At 40.2% G+C, this 18,158-nt stretch overlaps 2 protein-coding genes across 2 annotated transcripts; one reads left to right on the top strand and one right to left on the bottom strand.

The window, feature by feature from the left end:
• Positions 1 to 3,029: 3,029 nt before the first annotated feature.
• LOC131804896 (uncharacterized) lies at positions 3,030 to 3,978 on the top strand. Its single transcript, XM_059128153.1, has 2 exons — positions 3,030 to 3,905; positions 3,955 to 3,978. The coding sequence occupies exons 1-2, from the start codon at positions 3,030 to 3,032 to the stop codon at positions 3,976 to 3,978; spliced, it is 900 nt and encodes a 299-aa protein (XP_058984136.1).
• A 2,973-nt stretch (positions 3,979 to 6,951) lies between these two features.
• Positions 6,952 to 7,833, bottom strand: LOC131804895 (uncharacterized). Its single transcript, XM_059128151.1, has one exon. The coding sequence runs from the start codon at positions 7,831 to 7,833 to the stop codon at positions 6,952 to 6,954; it is 882 nt and encodes a 293-aa protein (XP_058984134.1).
• Between the last annotated feature and the right edge of the window lie 10,325 nt (positions 7,834 to 18,158).

The following is an 18,158-nucleotide window of genomic DNA, read 5'->3' as shown; positions in this document are numbered from 1 at the left end:
GACAATGTTAATATACCCTCCATAAAAATGAAAAAGTGTGGGTGTTTGAGTAGAACAACGAAAAGAAAAGCCATATTTGAAGGGAAAACTATAGCACCAAGACAGCGAATAAAATGTTTAGATTCTGTCCAGTCCCCAACAGTTTTAAAATCAATATCTACAAACAGTTAGTTGAAGCTATGTTGGAGAACACATAGTAAGTAGAAATTATTGCTAATCTTTCAAACCTATCCGCGATGTCCAATCTTTTAAAATGAGAGGTGCCGATGCAATTAAAGAAATACGAAGGAGATATGTGATATCAAATTGTAAGCTACATGAGCCACTATAACTTAATTCCATTGTAACTGCTATTGGCAGGTGATCCGACCATAGTTTTTCCTCTACAAGAAAACTGTCCATATTTTGTAGCATTATTAACATTGTATTAACAGACTCGCCTACAAGACTGATATAAATGATACAAGCTGGCCCGGTCCGCCTTGGCGGCCCGTACTTTATAATAATCACAGATCTGAATTATGTAAGCGGTACAATTTTAATTATTAGTAATGACTCCATAGTAATTTCTAAATAGACCGTCGGTTTTAGATATTTTGATTAGCCTGATCTTATTTTTCAGTCATGGGCTTTAATTTGAGTGTTAATAACCTGTGTGATATAGAATATCTGTAATAGCTCCATGTGAAAACTCAGGTCAATTTGGTACCTACCGATATATTTTGTAAATACGAATGCAGTCAAGCTGTTTACGTATGCAAAAATATACTTTATTTATAAAATTTATAATTTATTTTCATTTCTTACAGTTACATTTTCATACATATTCCTCCATAGCTACATGTGTTTATATGTGTTAATACCGAAATATACATATAAAATTATAATATAAAGTGCGGGCAATATTATTGACACAAGTTTCTCTTAAAAATAATTTATGAAAAATTCCGATTTTATTCTTAAAAATATATTTTATAACTTTTTAAATTGTTTTCTTGAAATAAATTCTACACGATAATTATTAGTATTTCATTCCATTTTATTCCAAATTAGTTGTAGACGAGGATGACAATTTTAGAATGTACTAAAGGAGTTCAAGAAGTACAAACTTGTGGTAAGAGAGGGTTGAATGAAAATTGAATATATATGTTTATATATATATATATATATATATATATATATATACATATATATATATATATATATATATATATATATATATATATATATATATATATATATATATATATATATATATATATATATATATATATATATATATATATATATATATATATAATTAGCAATGAAATACTAATTCCTGCAGCTCAATTGCAACGGACTCCGAGGTAAAATAGATGAGACAGTGGAATTTATGAGTCGGAGGAATATTAAGTTCGCAGCGGTGAAGGAGGAAACCAAGCTGAATGAAAATTGCAGCCTACATTATGTGTATATCCCGAAAATTATGTGTATATCCCGCCGATTAATAGCTTTGAACCGCGTTATTTGCCAGATTTTATCCCATGGTTGGTAGGCAATAACCGCCTGGTACTAGGGGATTTCAATGCCCACCATGATTTGTGGAATTCCGCCCTAGGTAATGACCAGAGGGGATCAGCGCTGGCAGAGCAGATTGACTGCTCCACATTCTGCACGGTTAACGAGGATGCCCCACCCGAATAAGAGGAGAGTGTCACAGTTCACCAGTGTCACAGTTCACCAGACATAGTGTTAATATAAATCGGACCTAGAGGGCTTCAGTTCAAACACATAAATTTGAACTGACGGTTCATTAGTAAAATTGTTGTTTACGACGATTCATGAAGAAAACAAACATTGTGGACCTCAAGCGCTGTTAAACACAATAAGACAACGATTTTGGCCAATCAGAAGGAAAATAACTGCCAGATCAACGATTCAAAAATGTATAAGGTGCACCAGAGCACGACCCCAGCTTTATCAACAAATAATGGGACAGCTGCCAGCAACAAGAGTAACTCCCGCAAGGCCATTTATAAACTCTGGAGTTGACTATCGTGGGCCATTTTGGATACATTACAAAGTGAGGGGTAAGCGACCAACCAAGGCTTATGTAGCTGTCTTCTGCTGCTTTGCGACAAAGGCAGTTCACCTAGAACTTGTGTCTGATTTATCCACAGAAGCTTTTATTGGCGCACTTAAACGTGAATGAATAATTTAGCGGAGCTATCTGAAAATATATATTCGGATAAATTGCAAGAATCAATTATTTCAACCTCAAACGCTAAAGGCATTCACATTCATTTCATACCACCAAGAGCACCGCATTTCGGAGGTTTATGGGAAGCAGCAGTGAAGTCCGCGAAACGCCTCTTGGTACGTAGCGTGTCAACGGAAAACCTAACACATGAGGAATTGAAACGATCATAATCGAGATAGAAGCAATCCTAAATTCCCGGCCGCTCACGCCTTTGTCAAACGATCCTGATTGTCTTGAAGCATTGACACCAGAACACTTTTTAATCGGGGAGGCTTTAACTGCACAAGTAGACAGCAGAGCAGAATCTGTTAAGACATCCAGCACATCTCATTGGAAGCTGCTCTCACATATCAAGCAGCAGTTCTGGAGGAGATGGTCGGATGAATACCTCCACGAACTGCAACAACGGAACAAATGGAGGAGAAAGATGAACAATCTTCGGAAAGGTGATATGGTCATCATCAAGGAAGATAATTTACCACCGATGAAGTGGCCATTGGGAAGAATTCTCAATGTGTTCGCTGGTGACGATGGAGCTGTACGAGTTGCTGATGTGAAAACTTCAACTGGAGTATACAAACGGGCCATTCAGAGGCTGGCTCCACTGTTTCCAGAGGAGCATAGTGAATTATCCACAGACCAGACAACGCAGGGTGACATCGGCTCTTCTAGGCAAGAGGAAGATGGGAAAGATACCATCCCGAGGAAAAGAATGAAGATCGCAAATTGCCCCATAATGCTATAAGTAATATTAGCCTTGCTTCTAATGCTTGTGGTCCTATGCGACATGCTGAAAATAACGCAATTTCACAATGATCCGGGATTATATTTTGAAGGCTTGGGAACAGTGAAACTTAACACGGCAGAATGGAAAATGTTGGTGTATTGCGATTTAACGCCTTTTGCATCAGAAATAAAGTCGCTTTCAACCGGTTTACAATCGCTGCAGCAGATGTGTCCTGTAATTCAGCAACACAAGATGTGTGACATGTTCGTGAGCAATCTCAAACACATTAAAAATGAACTACTACAGAAAAAGGAGTTATTTACCAACAGACGGTTTAAAAGATCTCCATTCAATATAGTCGGCAATATTGCGCGTTCACTTTTTGGTGTCCTTGATGCTGATTATGCGGAAGAAATGTCTAAAACCATTAGCAAGGCAAGAATCGAGCACGAGCACATGACAAGTCCGTTGAAAGCCCAAACTTCAATAGTTGACTCTACCATTAATGTCATAAAACAAGATGAGATCGGCAATCAACAAAAGATACAAGAGATCTCAGAAATGGTTGAGAAATTAAATAATGATGTGGCTAAAGAGTCTTCCCAGTTAAAAAACTCGCAGCTTGTCGGACTCTTGTCAACGTACCTGGTATTCTCCGCAATGAACCTGCACAGAGTAGAGTCGGAAATCATTAGTGTACTTACAGATACACATAATGGCAAAATAAGTCCACTTTTACTGTCTCCTCATCAATTGAGAGAAGAAAGTAACATAATCAAGGCTAATCTTCCAATTTCGCATGCTTTACCAACGGACGATGAGAACTTGATTGAGCTCTATAAACTTATGAGCGTCAAGGGTGCAGTGACAAAGCATGAAGTCATCTTCGAGGTCAAGATACCCTTAGTCAATCAACAGTTTTTTGAATTATTCAAGGTAGTACCCGTTCCAACAATAAGGTCCAACTCCGGTCCAAACTCCGAAGGAACGCAGTCGCCAACCCCTGTGAAGTCAATATCTTTAATAATCATTCAACTGCCAATTGCAATCTCAACAAGATTATTGGATCTACAGTTTGGACCCAATTGCATCATCAAAATAGATGGATCTTCGCTACTACTGTCGATGTTGAATCTTCTATCGTATGCGGTGCGGAGACAAATCTTATCATCCTGTAGTAGTTCATTTTTAATGTGTTTGAGATTGCTCACGAACATGTCACACATCTTGTGTTGCTGAATTACAGGACACATCTGCTGCAGCGATTGTAAACCGGTTGAAAGCGACTTTATTTCTGATGCAAAAGGCGTTAAATCGCAATACACCAACATTTTCCATTCTGCCGTTTTAAGTTTCACTGTTCCCAAGCCTTCAAAATATAATCCCGGATCATTGTGAAATTGCGTTATTTTCAGCATGTCGCATAGGACCACAGGCATTAGAAGCAAGGCTAATATTACTGATAGCATTATGGGGCAATTTGCGATCTTCATTCTTTTCCTCGTGATGGTATCTTTCCCATAATCCTCTTGCCTAGAAGAGCCGATGTCACCCTGCGTTGTCTGGTCTGTGGATAATTCACTATGCTCCTCTGGAAACAGTGGAGCCAGCCTCTGAATGGCCCGTTTGTATACTCCAGTTGAAGTTTTCACATCAGCAACTCGTACAGCTCCATCGTCACCAGCGAACACATTGAGAATTCTTCCCAATGGCCACTTCATCGGTGGTAAATTATCTTCCTTGATGATGTCCATATCACCTTTCCGAAGATTGTTCATCTTTCTCCTCCATTTGTTCCGTTGTTGCAGTTCGTGGAGGTATTCATCCGACCATCTTCTCCAGAACTGCTGCTTGATATGTGAGAGCAGCTTCCAATGAGATGTGCTGGATGTCTTAACAGATTCTGCTCTGCTGTCTACTTGTGCAGTTAAAGCCTCCCCGATTAAAAAGTGTTCTGGTGTCAATGCTTCAAGACAATCAGGATCGTTTGACAAAGGCGTGAGCGGCCGGGAATTTAGGATTGCTTCTATCTCGATTATGATCGTTTCAATTCCTCATGTGTTAGGTTTTCCGTTGACACGCTACGTACCAAGAGGCGTTTCGCGGACTTCACTGCTGCTTCCCATAAACCTCCGAAATGCGGTGCTCTTGGTGGGATGAAATGAAAGTGAATGCCTTTAGCGTTTGAGGTTGAAATAATTGATTCTTGCGCTTTATCCGAATATATATTTTCAGATAGCTCCGCTAAATTATTCTTGGCTCCAACGAAGTTCGTAGCATTGTCGCAATATATGTTTTGGCAGTGTCCACGCCGCGCAATGAAACGTTTAAGTGCGCCAATAAAAGCTTCTGTGGATAAATCAGACACAAGTTCTAGGTGAACTGCCTTTGTCGCAAAGCAGCAGAAGACAGCTACATAAGCCTTGGTTGGTCGCTTACCCCTCACTTTGTAATGTATCCAAAATGGCCCACAATAGTCAACTCCAGAGTTTATAAATGGCCTTGCGGGAGTTACTCTTGTTGCTGGCAGCTGTCCCATTATTTGTTGATACAGCTGGGGTCGTGCTCTGGTGCACCTTATACATTTTTGAATCGTTGATCTGGCAGTTATTTCCCCTCTGATTGGCCAAAATCGTTGTCTTATTGTGTTTAACAGCGCTTGAGGTCCACAATGTTTGTTTTCTTCATGATTCGTGGTAAACAACAATTTTACTAATGGACCGTTATATGGCAATATTATTGGATGTTTTGCCTCCGGTTGAAGCATAGAATGTTCCAATCTTCCACCTACGCGAAGGACGCCGTCTTCATCCAAGTACGGCGACAGGCTGCATAGACAGCTGTGTTTGCTAATTTGCTTCTCAGCTTTCAACTCTTTTATTTCAGTTGCGAATTCTGCCGATTGTATAGCATGAGTAATTAACCAAAGTGAGTCATCTAACTCCTCAGGGTTAAGGGCCTTACTTCTGGGCCGCTGAGACCTTTGCAGGCCACAACTCCTCTTTTCCGTGAAGAAAAACTGGACCATGAAACCATAATCGACTCTTATATAGGTCTACTGGTTGCAGGCCTCGAGAAAGCATGTCGGCAGGATTCTCCTTTGACGGAACGTGCTTCCATTGCTCTGGTAATGACAATGTTTGAATGACTGACACCCTATTTGCCACAAATGTCTTATATAAGGTTGACTGGGATTTTATCCAGGCAAGGACAATTTCCGAGTCGGTCCATAGAAACATGGGGTGACTTTGAAGCTTTAAGTCAATCCTTACTCTATTACCCAGTTCAGCTGCTACCACTGCGGCACTAAGCTCTAGTCGAGGAAGTGTTTGCTGTTTCAACGGAGCAATTCTGGATTTAGCGCAGATCAGGCGTACAGCTACGAGACCATCCTTTGTAACAAAGCGAATGTATACAGCAGCGCCAAACGCCTTCTCCGACGCATCGGCAAACACACGTAATTGCACCTTTGCCGGAATCTGCCCACCGAATACATGTCGTGGTATTTTGACATTGTTGAGACCTTCCAACTCGCTTCGAAATGTTTTCCAGGTAGCACAAAGTTTTTCGGGCAATGGTTCATCCCATCCTAATGCAAGTTGCCACAGCTGCTGGATAAACATCTTTGCTTTTACAACAATTGGTGCAAGCAGACCAAGTGGATCAAAGAGTTTCGCTAGCTCAGACGTAACTGATCGTTTCGTTATTACTTGACAATGATCAATATTTGCCTTCACGCAAAAACGGTCGGCCTGAGGCATCCAAAATAGTCCCAAAGTCTTTATCGTTTTGCTTTCATCAAAATCTAGATTGATTTCCCTATCACTATAAGGTATATCCTTTAGCAATCTTGGACTGTTTGACGACCATTTTCTTAAGTTGAAGCCGTGCTTTTACAAAATGATTATCAATTCCTTTTGTGTCTCCATCGCTATGTTTAAGCTACCACCACCGAGACCATCGTCCATATAAAAGTTCTCTTTTAGCATTTCTGAACCAAGGGGATAGCGATCCAAGTTGTCGTCTGCGATTTTCTGTAGAAACTTTGTGGCAAGGTACGGTGCTGCACGTATGTAACAGTATTGAGCTTGTAATAGCTAACTGGGTGCGATGGATCTTCCCTCCAAATGATCAGTTGATATTTCTGATCATCGGGGTGAATTAAGATTTGTCTATACATTTTTTCAATGTCAGTTGTGAAGACAAACTTTGGTAATCGGAACCGTAGCAGGATAGAGAACAGTTCACTTTGCACAGTTGGTCCTGTGTACATTAAGTCATTTAACGAATGACCCGATGACGTTTTCGCGGATGCATCAAATACCACCCTTAATTTTGCCGTGGTACTATCTGGTTTAAGCACACAGTGATGCGGAATGAAATATTTAGGGTTCGACACTATATTCACGTCAATTTTCTGCATGTGTCCTAGCATTTCATATTCCTGCATGAACTTGATGTATTGCATGCGGATATCATCCTTCTGAAGAAGCCGACGTTCAAGACTCATGAACCGGTTATACGCCATCGCATGAGATTTTCCCAATGTTGTTGGAGATTCTTGGAAAGGAAGACTAACAATGAATCGACCGTTCTGATCCGTCTGGACATGCTGATTATAATGAGACTCGCACCGGGTTTCCAGCGGAGATATTACCCTTTCCGTTGATCCTCCTTCTTCGAGTTTCCATAACTTCTCAATTGCTTGTGTCAGTGAAGTTTCACTATCGAAAATTGCACATGTTAGCGCTGCTGATGTGACGTTCGTTGATGATTGTTCTATTAAGCCGCCTACAATCCAGCCAAGCGCAGTATTCTGCAGAATAGGTTGATTATTATTCAGTTTTATTGTACCCGGTTGCATTAGGCTGAAGTAAAACTCCTCCCCGAGTAGGATGTCAATTTTTCCTTGAATATTAAAATTTGCATCCGCCAATTTAATGTTCGTTGGAATCTGCCAGTTAGATATGTCCAAATCGTGATTCGGTTGTGCAGGTATAATCGTTGGTAAAACAAATGCTTTCAAATAAGATTAAAATCCAGAATTGTTAGACAACATTTGCATGTTCACACGGTGATAAGCCTTCTTCTGAATTTTTCCAACTCCGTCAATAGACAAAGAGGTCTCTGTTGTTGCAATTGATAACCTTTTAATCAGCCGTTCTGTAACAATATTTTCTTGTGAACCGGAATCAAGCACAACTCTGAACTCGCCTGACATACCATTTGCAGCTTTTATGGTGACTCTCGCAGTGGCAAGAATAACGTTCTTCTGATCTTCTGCTGATGCCGAAGAAATTACAGCAGTATTGACTGGTGTATGATTGCTACTTGTGGTTGACATTTGATTTAAGCCTGTTGATGATGATTGAGATCTCCTTGATAAATGTAACAACGTATTGTGTTTATTATTACATTTCTTGCAAATACCAGATGTGCAGTGTTTCGCTATATGATCAGCCTTAAAACAGTTCACGCACATTTTATGTTGTTGTACCCATTGGAGTCTTTAAGATTCCGACATCGCCAAGAATTGCTTACACTGATAAAGACGATGTTGACCATTTTTGCATAGTTTGCAATTACTGTGATTCGCCATTGATGTTATGGACGAAACAGCTTTGCTTGAACCTTTGTGAGCAGTTGCCACTTTCCCAATCGATTCCATTGACTCAAACTGCAATTCCAAAAATGCAAAGAGTTCTTTCATGGAAGGGACCTCCTTCGGTCTTTTTAACGATTGCATAAATCGTATGTACAACGCATGATCCAACTTATTCGTAATCAATTGGATCAATAGCGCGTCCCACGACGAAGTGTCAATATCCAGGTTGTTCAGGGCCAGCATACATTCCCTCGTCGTATCATGCAAAGCTTTGATAGAAGCGGTTGATGAGGTTCCTGTTGGCTGGTTCAGAATACGTTCTACCAATGTTGAAACAAGAACCCGTTTGTTATTGTACCGTTCTTGGAGCATCATCCATGCAGTTGCGTAGTTGTCCTCTGTCAAGGCTAAGTGGCTTATGAGTTTTCCAGCTTCGCCCGACAAATTTGTTTTTAAGTACCACATCTTTTGGATATTAGGAAGATGCTGCTTGTCCACCATCTCAAGAAAGAGTTCATAGAACTGACGCCACTTCAGACAATCCCCATTGAATTGAGGGAATGTTACCTTTGGTAGTGGAAGTGAGCTGTGTGCTACCAAGTCAGTTCCCAATTGAGGTGTGCTTGTTATATTGCCACCGCATTTCTCTTTCAGTATTGCCAGCCTTATCAAGTTGCTTTGAACCGCATCTTCTAGGCTATCGTAGTTGTCTTGATTCAGCCCGATTCTCGAAGGATCCTCGACCTGTTGCCAAATTTCATCGTACAGGCCTGTAATTTGACTCCACAGCCCTTTAATCGACTCTTCTTTTATCACATAGACTTGTTTTGACTGTCCCGTTTCTATATTTTCCATACTCTGCAGAAGGCGACCGAGGGCTGTCATTCTCGCCTTTACCCTTCGGGCCAGTCCCTCAACTTGAGCCAACGCAGGTTCCTTAACCTGGGCTGATGCTTGGGGTTCTGAATCATTTTCTGGCGATCTTGTCTTTGCGGGTTTATCTGGATTGACCTTGGCAGACTTCAGCTTCTCCAACTCCGCCTTTATATAGTCCACTGTTGCATTGAACTTTTCGCCTATGGCCTGGTGCAGATTCTCCGATATACGCATCATCCTCTGCCAATGATGGATCTTTGCGGATCTGGTTTTCTGCCGATTCAAACGTCTGCCAAAGCTGCTCTAGCTCCTTACGCTTGCCAATGTAGAATTCCTCAGTTCTTCTTTCAAGCGGTGCCTTCCTAATTGTCGCTATGAATTTTTCGAAATTACTGCCCCTTACTTCTTGTTGGACTATAAGGTCTTGAAGCGATGCCATTGTTGATATTTAAATTTTTTCCAAAGAAATTTGTGTACAAGATGCGTGTGTATCACGTCTGACAAAACCGGATATATGTTGCCGAGTCCTTTACCACTTGTGGGGCAGAAGGCTGTGTTTAACGACACGTATCACGATCAACCTCTTTTACCACTTGTGGGGTAAAAGAATGTGTGTAAACGAACGCGTATTACGATTCAAATCCTTTACCACTTGTGGGGTGAAAGGAGGTGTGTTAACGAACGCGTATTACGATCAAAATCCTTTACCACTTGTGGGGCAAAAGGATGTGTGTAAACGATCACGTCGGGATCACCAAAAACGTTAATATAAATCGGACCTAGTGGGCTTCAGTTCAAACACATAAATTTGAACTGACACTTACAGTCCTTAAAATTCTCCTTACAAGCACATAAACTTGAAGGAAAGACGATGATTATTAAATAAATCCAAATTGGTTATGGTCGCTTTACAAAAGACAACTGATTAACTCTTTATTATTTTCATTCTTTTATACAAATAATTTCTTAACATAATTGATTACTTGCATAAAGTAAAACTAGGTCAAATATTATTAATACAAAGTGAATAAATGAAATTTTTAAATATTTAACCTAAATAAACGTGAATAAATGGCTTACATGAAAATGCTGAATTAACAAACTAGAATAAAGCTGTAAATACGTCACAACTAAACTACAACTTAAATAAAAATAGGTATGTAGATACGTATGTGTTAACACATAGTGTCACCCAGTTTGATAAATGACTGGACTTGGCAGCCCGTCATTTCTCTTCGCTCAGACCATCTCCCGATAATCGTCTCCAAAAGCAGGTCGCCCGAGTGAACGCTGCACTTTCCTTAACCATGGGAAAGCTCACTGGCCAGAGTTCAGAGATTTAACCAACCGCCGCTTCAGAGAACTGACCAACCCTTCTGATGTTCGGATAACAGAAAGGATTTTCCGAAATATCATCAAAGCTACAGTCGCTCGCTATATACCTGCTGGTCGAATACCCGAGATAAGACCAAACTTCCCTGCAGAGGCAGCGGGATCAGTAAACGAGCGTGATGATCTCCGTCGTACCAACCCTACTAATCCTAGAATCAGTGATTTGACAGTGGAAGTCAACCGGTTGGTACAGGAGCATAAGAGGAAAAAGTGGCTAGACCATCTGAAGTGTTGCAACATTGGAACCGATATGAGTAAGCTGTGGGTAATGGTTAAGTCGCTCTGGAACTTGGATGACAGGACCTGGAAAAAAGATCAGTCACCGTTACGTCGTTAAAAGTGACTGAGGTCCTATCATCCTTTTTTCCAGGTCCTGTCATCCAAGTTCCAGAGCGACTTAACCATTACCCACAGCTTACTCATATCGGTTCCAATGTTGCAACACTTCAGATGGTCTAGCCACTTTTTCCTCTTATGCTCCTGTACCAACCGGTTGACTTCCACTGTCAAATCACTGATTCTAGGATTAGTAGGGTTGGTACGACGGAGATCATCACGCTCGTTTACTGATCCCGCTGCCTCTGCTGGGAAGTTTGGTCTTATCTCGGGTATTCGACCAGCAGGTATATAGCGAGCGACTGTAGCTTTGATGATATTTCGGAAAATCCTTTCTGTTATCCGAACATCAGAAGGGTTGGTCAGTTCTCTGAAGCGGCGGTTGGTTAAATCTCTGAACTCTGGCCAGTGAGCTTTCCCATGGTTAAGGAAAGTGCAGCGTTCACTCGGGCGACCTGCTTTTGGAGACGATTATCGGGAGATGGTCTGAGCGAAGAGAAATGACGCGCTGCCAAGTCCAGTCATTTATCAAACTGGGTGACACTATGTGTTAACACATACGTTTCTACATACCTATTTTTATTTAAGTTGTAGTTTAGTTGTGACGTATTTACAGCTTTATTCTAGTTTGTTAATTCAGCATTTTCATGTAAGCCATTTATTCACGTTTATTAAGGTTCAATATTTAAAAATTTCATTTATTCACTTTGTATTAATAATATTTGACCTAGTTTTACTTTATGCAAGTAATCAATTATGTTAAGAAATTATTTGTATAAAAGAATGAAAATAATAAAGAGTTAATCAGTTGTCTTTTGTAAAGCGACCATAACCAATTTGGATTTATTTAATAATCATCGTCTTTCCTTCAAGTTTATGTGCTTGTAAGGAGAATTTTGAGGACTGTAAGTGTCAGTTCAAATTTATGTGTTTGAACTGAAGCCCACTAGGTCCGATTTATATTAACGTTTTTTGGTGATCCCGACGTGATCGTTTACACACATCCTTTTGCCCCACAAGTGGTAAAGGATTTTGATCGTAATACGCGTTCGTTAACACACCTCCTTTTACCCCACAAGTGGTAAAGGATTTGAATCGTAATACGCGTTCGTTTACACACATTCTTTTACCCCACAAGTGGTAAAAGAGGTTGATCGTGATACGTGTCGTTAAACACAGCCTTCTGCCCCACAAGTGGTAAAGGACTCGGCAACATATATCCGGTTTTGTCAGACGTGATACACACGCATCTTGTACACAAATTTCTTTGGAAAAAATTTAAATATCAACAATGGCATCGCTTCAAGTCCTTATAGTCCAACAAGAAGTAAGGGGCAGTAATTTCGAAAAATTCATAGCGACAATTAGGAAGGCACCGCTTGAAAGAAGAACTGAGGAATTCTACATTGGCAAGCGTAAGGAGCTAGAGCAGCTTTGGCAGACGTTTGAATCGGCAGAAAACCAGATCCGCAAAGATCCATCATTGGCAGAGGATGATGCGTATATCGGAGAATCTGCACCAGGCCATAGGCGAAAAGTTCAATGCAACAGTGGACTATATAAAGGCGGAGTTGGAGAAGCTGAAGTCTGCCAAGGTCAATCCAGATAAACCCGCAAAGACAAGATCGCCAGAAAATGATTCAGAACCCCAAGCATCAGCCCAGGTTAAGGAACCTGCGTTGGCTCAAGTTGAGGGACTGGCCCGAAGGGTAAAGGCGAGAATGACAGCCCTCGGTCGCCTTCTGCAGAGTATGGAAAATATAGAAACGGGACAGTCAAAACAAGTCTATGTGATAAAAGAAGAGTCGATTAAAGGGCTGTGGAGTCAAATTACAGGCCTGTACGATGAAATTTGGCAACAGGTCGAGGATCCTTCGAGAATCGGGCTGAATCAAGACAACTACGATAGCCTAGAAGATGCGGTTCAAAGCAACTTGATAAGGCTGGCAATACTGAAAGAGAAATGCGGTGGCAATATAACAAGCACACCTCAATTGGGAACTGACTTGGTAGCACACAGCTCACTTCCACTACCAAAGGTAACATTCCCTCAATTCAATGGGGATTGTCTGAAGTGGCGTCAGTTCTATGAACTCTTTCTTGAGATGGTGGACAAGCAGCATCTTCCTAATATCCAAAAGATGTGGTACTTAAAAACAAATTTGTCGGGCGAAGCTGGAAAACTCATAAGCCACTTAGCCTTGACAGAGGACAACTACGCAACTGCATGGATGATGCTCCAAGAACGGTACAATAACAAACGGGTTCTTGTTTCAACATTGGTAGAACGTATTCTGAACCAGCCAACAGGAACCTCATCAACCGCTTCTATCAAAGCTTTGCATGATACGACGAGGGAATGTATGCTGGCCCTGAACAACCTGGATATTGACACTTCGTCGTGGGACGCGCTATTGATCCAATTGATTACGAATAAGTTGGATCATGCGTTGTACATACGATTTATGCAATCGTTAAAAAGACCGAAGGAGGTCCCTTCCATGAAAGAACTCTTTGCATTTTTGGAATTGCAGTTTGAGTCAATGGAATCGATTGGGAAAGTGGCAACTGCTCACAAAGGTTCAAGCAAAGCTGTTTCGTCCATAACATCAATGGCGAATCACAGTAATTGCAAACTATGCAAAAATGGTCAACATCGTCTTTATCAGTGTAAGCAATTCTTGGCGATGTCGGAATCTTAAAGACTCCAATGGGTACAACAACATAAAATGTGCGTGAACTGTTTTAAGGCTGATCATATAGCGAAACACTGCACATCTGGTATTTGCAAGAAATGTAATAATAAACACAATACGTTGTTACATTTATCAAGGAGATCTCAATCATCATCAACAGGCTTAAATCAAATGTCAACCACAAGTAGCAATCATACACCAGTCAATACTGCTGTAATTTCTTCGGCATCAGCAGAAGATCAGAAGAACGTTATTCTTGCCACTGCGAGAGTCACCATAAAAGCTGCAAATGGTATGTCAGGCGAGTTCAGAGTTGTGCTTGATTCCGGTTCACAAGAAAATATTGTTACAGAACGGCTGATTAAAAGGTTATCAATTGCAACAACAGAGACCTCTTTGTCTATTGACGGAGTTGGAAAAATTCAGAAGAAGGCTTATCACCGTGTGAACATGCAAATGTTGTCTAACAATTCTGGATTTTAATCTTATTTGAAAGCATTTGTTTTACCAACGATTATACCTGCACAACCGAATCACGATTTGGACATATCTAACTGGCAGATTCCAACGAACATTAAATTGGCGGATGCAAATTTTAATATTCAAGGAAAAATTGACATCCTACTCGGGGAGGAGTTTTACTTCAGCCTAATGCAACCGGGTACAATAAAACTGAATAATAATCAACCTATTCTGCAGAATACTGCGCTTGGCTGGATTGTAGGCGGCTTAATAGAACAATCATCAACGAACGTCACATCAGCAGCGCTAACATGTGCAATTTTCGATAGTGAAACTTCACTGACACAAGCAATTGAGAAGTTATGGAAACTCGAAGAAGGAGCATCAACAGAAAGGGTAATGTCTCCGCTGGAAACCCGGTGCGAGTCTCATTATAATCAGCATGTCCAGACGGATCAGAACGGTCGATTCATTGTTAGTCTTCCTTTCCAAGAATCTCCAACAACATTGGGAAAATCTCATGCGATGGCGTATAACCGGTTCATGAGTCTTGAACGTCGGCTTCTTCAGAAGGATGATATCCGCATGCAATACATCAAGTTCATGCAGGAATATGAAATGCTAGGACACATGCAGAAAATTGACGTGAATATAGTGTCGAACCCTAAATATTTCATTCCGCATCACTGTGTGCTTAAACCAGATAGTACCACGGCAAAATTAAGGGTGGTATTTGATGCATCCGCGAAAACGTCATCGGGTCATTCGTTAAATGACATAATGTACACAGGACTAACTGTGCAAAGTGAACTGTTCTCTATCCTGCTACGGTTCCGATTACCAAAGTTTGTCTTCACAACTGACATTGAAAAAATGTATAGACAAATCTTAATTCACCCCGATGATCAGAAATATCAACTGATCATTTGGAGGGAAGATCCATCGCACCCAGTTAGCTATTACAAGCTCAATACTGTTACATATGGAACTCGTGCAGCACCGTACCTTGCCACAAAGTGTCTACAGAAAATCGCAGACGACAACTTGGATCGCTATCCCCTTGGTTCAGAAATGCTAAAAGAGAACTTTTATATGGACGATGGTCTCGGTGGTTCTGATAGCTTAAACATAGCGATGGAGACACAAAAGGAATTGATAATAATTTTGAAAAAGCACGGCTTCAACTTAAGAAAATGGTCGTCAAACAGTCCAAGATTGCTAAAGGATCTCTTCCCGCCGAGGAGGAACCACCACAGTTTACGATGGGTTATGTTGCAAATGTCATCCGTAACGCTAAGTCATCCAAAGCGTTGGGCCCGGACGGAATCTCAATGGTAATGTTGAAGCAGCTGGATACGCCGGGAGTCGAGTACTTAACGAAAGTTCTCAATTTGTCGCTAGCCACCCACATAGTGCCCGAAACCTGGATAGAGATCGTAACGTATGCGGATGATTGTACGATCATAGCGTCAGGCCCGGTGGTCGATGACATATGTGAAAGGCTGAACCACTATCTCGAACCTTGAACCTCTTTGTTGATCTCTTATAACGCGATAGGTCGATCTGTGGTCAGCTATGCGGCAGGGTGCCTTCTCATGACACCAGTGGACCATCTACATGAGGAGGCGAAAGTCCTTCCCGTACGTAGGTTATTAGCAATTATAAAATACACAGCCAAACCTACCCAACTCACTCCAGAAGATCTCTGGCTACAGCCCATTAAAGTAGCCGAATTTCTAAACCTGGAGCTGGAGCCAGATTAGCAAAACGCAAACACATGCATGTACTACTACTACAACAACAATAACAACCGGAAGTGTTTCAAATTTGGTATCCGAAGTTCAAAATGAATACTACAGCCTAGCACAGAAAATTGTCTGTGCAGGTCCAAGTCTTCATATAGCCCCCATATAACGGTACCTCCCGGAATTATTTCAAATTTGGTATTTGAAGTTCGTAATGGATACTACAGCCTGTGACAGAAAATTGTCTGCGCAGGTCCACGTTTTCATATAGCCCCAAATAACGGTACCTCCGGATATTCTGTATTTTGATGATTTTTTCGACATTATTCACCGGAGTAGTTTCAAATTACGTATTTATAGTTCGTAATGGGAACTACAGTCTGTGACAGAAAATTGTGTATGCAGGTCCAGGTCTTCGTTCAGTACCTCCCTATATTCGGTATTTTGACGATTTTAGGTACAATACTCACCGAAATTGTTTGAGATGTCGTATTTGAAGTTCGTAATGGATGCTACAGCCTGTGACAGAAAATTGTCTATGCAGGTCCAGGTCTTCGTATAGCTCCGTTATAACGGTACCTCTCTATATAGGATATTTTGATGCTTTAAGTTCATTATTCACCGTTTATTTCAAGTTTTAAATTTGAATATGGTAATGGCTTATGGCAAACAAAGCATATGTAGGTTCACGTCGTAGAGACCCCAATGTAACGGCTTTATTCGATATTTTTAAAATTTTAACAGAATTTTTAACGGATTTCATTTTTGAAAATTTCCAAATTCGTTCCAAATGGTGGAGGGTATTCAACTGCTGCTTTTTAACTTGTTATACCCTCCACCATACATAGTATGGAGGGTATATTAAGTTCGTCATTCCGTTTGTAACTCATCGAAATAATCATTTTAGACCCAACAAAGTATATATATTCTTGATCAGCGTAAAATTCTAAGACGATTTAGCCCTGTCCGTCCGTCCGTCTTTTGTAATCACGCTATAGTCTAAACGAATTGAGATAGGAAGCTAAAATTTTGCACAGATATCTCTTTTGTCTGCAGGCAGGTCAAGCTCGAAGATGGGCTATATCGGTCCACGATATCGTATAGCCCCCATACAAAGGTACCCCCCAATATTCGGTATTTTGATGATTTTACTCACATTTTTCAACGGAATTGTCTGAAAATCCACACAAGGAGTTCCTTGTGAGTACTTTATCCCCTGAAAAAGAATTATCTATATAGGTCCACGATATCGAATAGCCCCCATACAACGGTACCCCCGATATTCGGTATTTTGATGATTTTAGCCACATTTTTCAATTGAATTGTCTGAAATTCCACACCAGGAGTTCTTTGTGAGTACTTTACTCACTAAAATTTATAATTTATTTTCATTTCTTACAGTAAAATTTTCATACATATTCCTCCATATCTACATGTGTGTATAAAAATATGTTAATACCGAAATATACATATTAAATGATAATATACAGTGCGGGCAATATTATTGACACAAGTTTCTCTTAAAAACAATTTATGAAAAATTCCGATTTTTTTCATAATAATATCTTATCTATATATATAAAAAACGGCTGGACCGATTTGCATAATTTTTTGTACAAACGTTTGTCATACCCCGAGTTAGGTTTTTAAAGAAAAAAATATTGACCACGCCTCCTTTTACGCCCACTATTTCGATTTATCTAAAATCCTTATATTTCCCAAATAAACAAGATATTGGTTTAAAAATTATTACACGAGATACTGTTGACCTTCCCTCCAACCCTAAGTATTTGTTTGGGGGCTGAGGAACTGACCACGCATACTTTTTAATCTATCTATACATCTATATATATAGTATATAAATGAAAGTTGTGTTAGTTACTACGGTTATACCTTAAGAACCGCTGAACTGATTTTAATGATTCATACAAATTCGGAATTGTCTCTTATCCGAAAAGGATAATATCCAAAAAATCGCGTAAAAATGTGATATGTTAACATTTACATTTTGACTTTTGAAATGTACAATAGTAATGTTTTATTTTGCATGATTTTTCCATTTTGACTTTTTTTTTTT

Source organism: Musca domestica, unplaced genomic scaffold (genome assembly GCF_030504385.1).
Source record: "Musca domestica strain aabys unplaced genomic scaffold, Musca_domestica.polishedcontigs.V.1.1 5, whole genome shotgun sequence".
NCBI classification, from domain to species: domain Eukaryota; kingdom Metazoa; phylum Arthropoda; class Insecta; order Diptera; family Muscidae; genus Musca; species Musca domestica.
This window is presented reverse-complemented; position numbering and strand designations above follow the sequence as displayed.

Coding starts and splice junctions, on each gene's coding strand:
- LOC131804895 (XM_059128151.1), bottom strand. CDS start 7,833: ATGCAACCGGGTACAATAAAACTGAATAATAATCAACCTATTCTGCAG.
- LOC131804896 (XM_059128153.1), top strand. CDS start 3,030: ATGCTGAAAATAACGCAATTTCACAATGATCCGGGATTATATTTTGAA. Junction 3,906..3,954: donor AGTTTTTTGAATTATTCAAG/GTAGTACCCGTT, acceptor CAAACTCCGAAG/GAACGCAGTCGCCAACCCCT.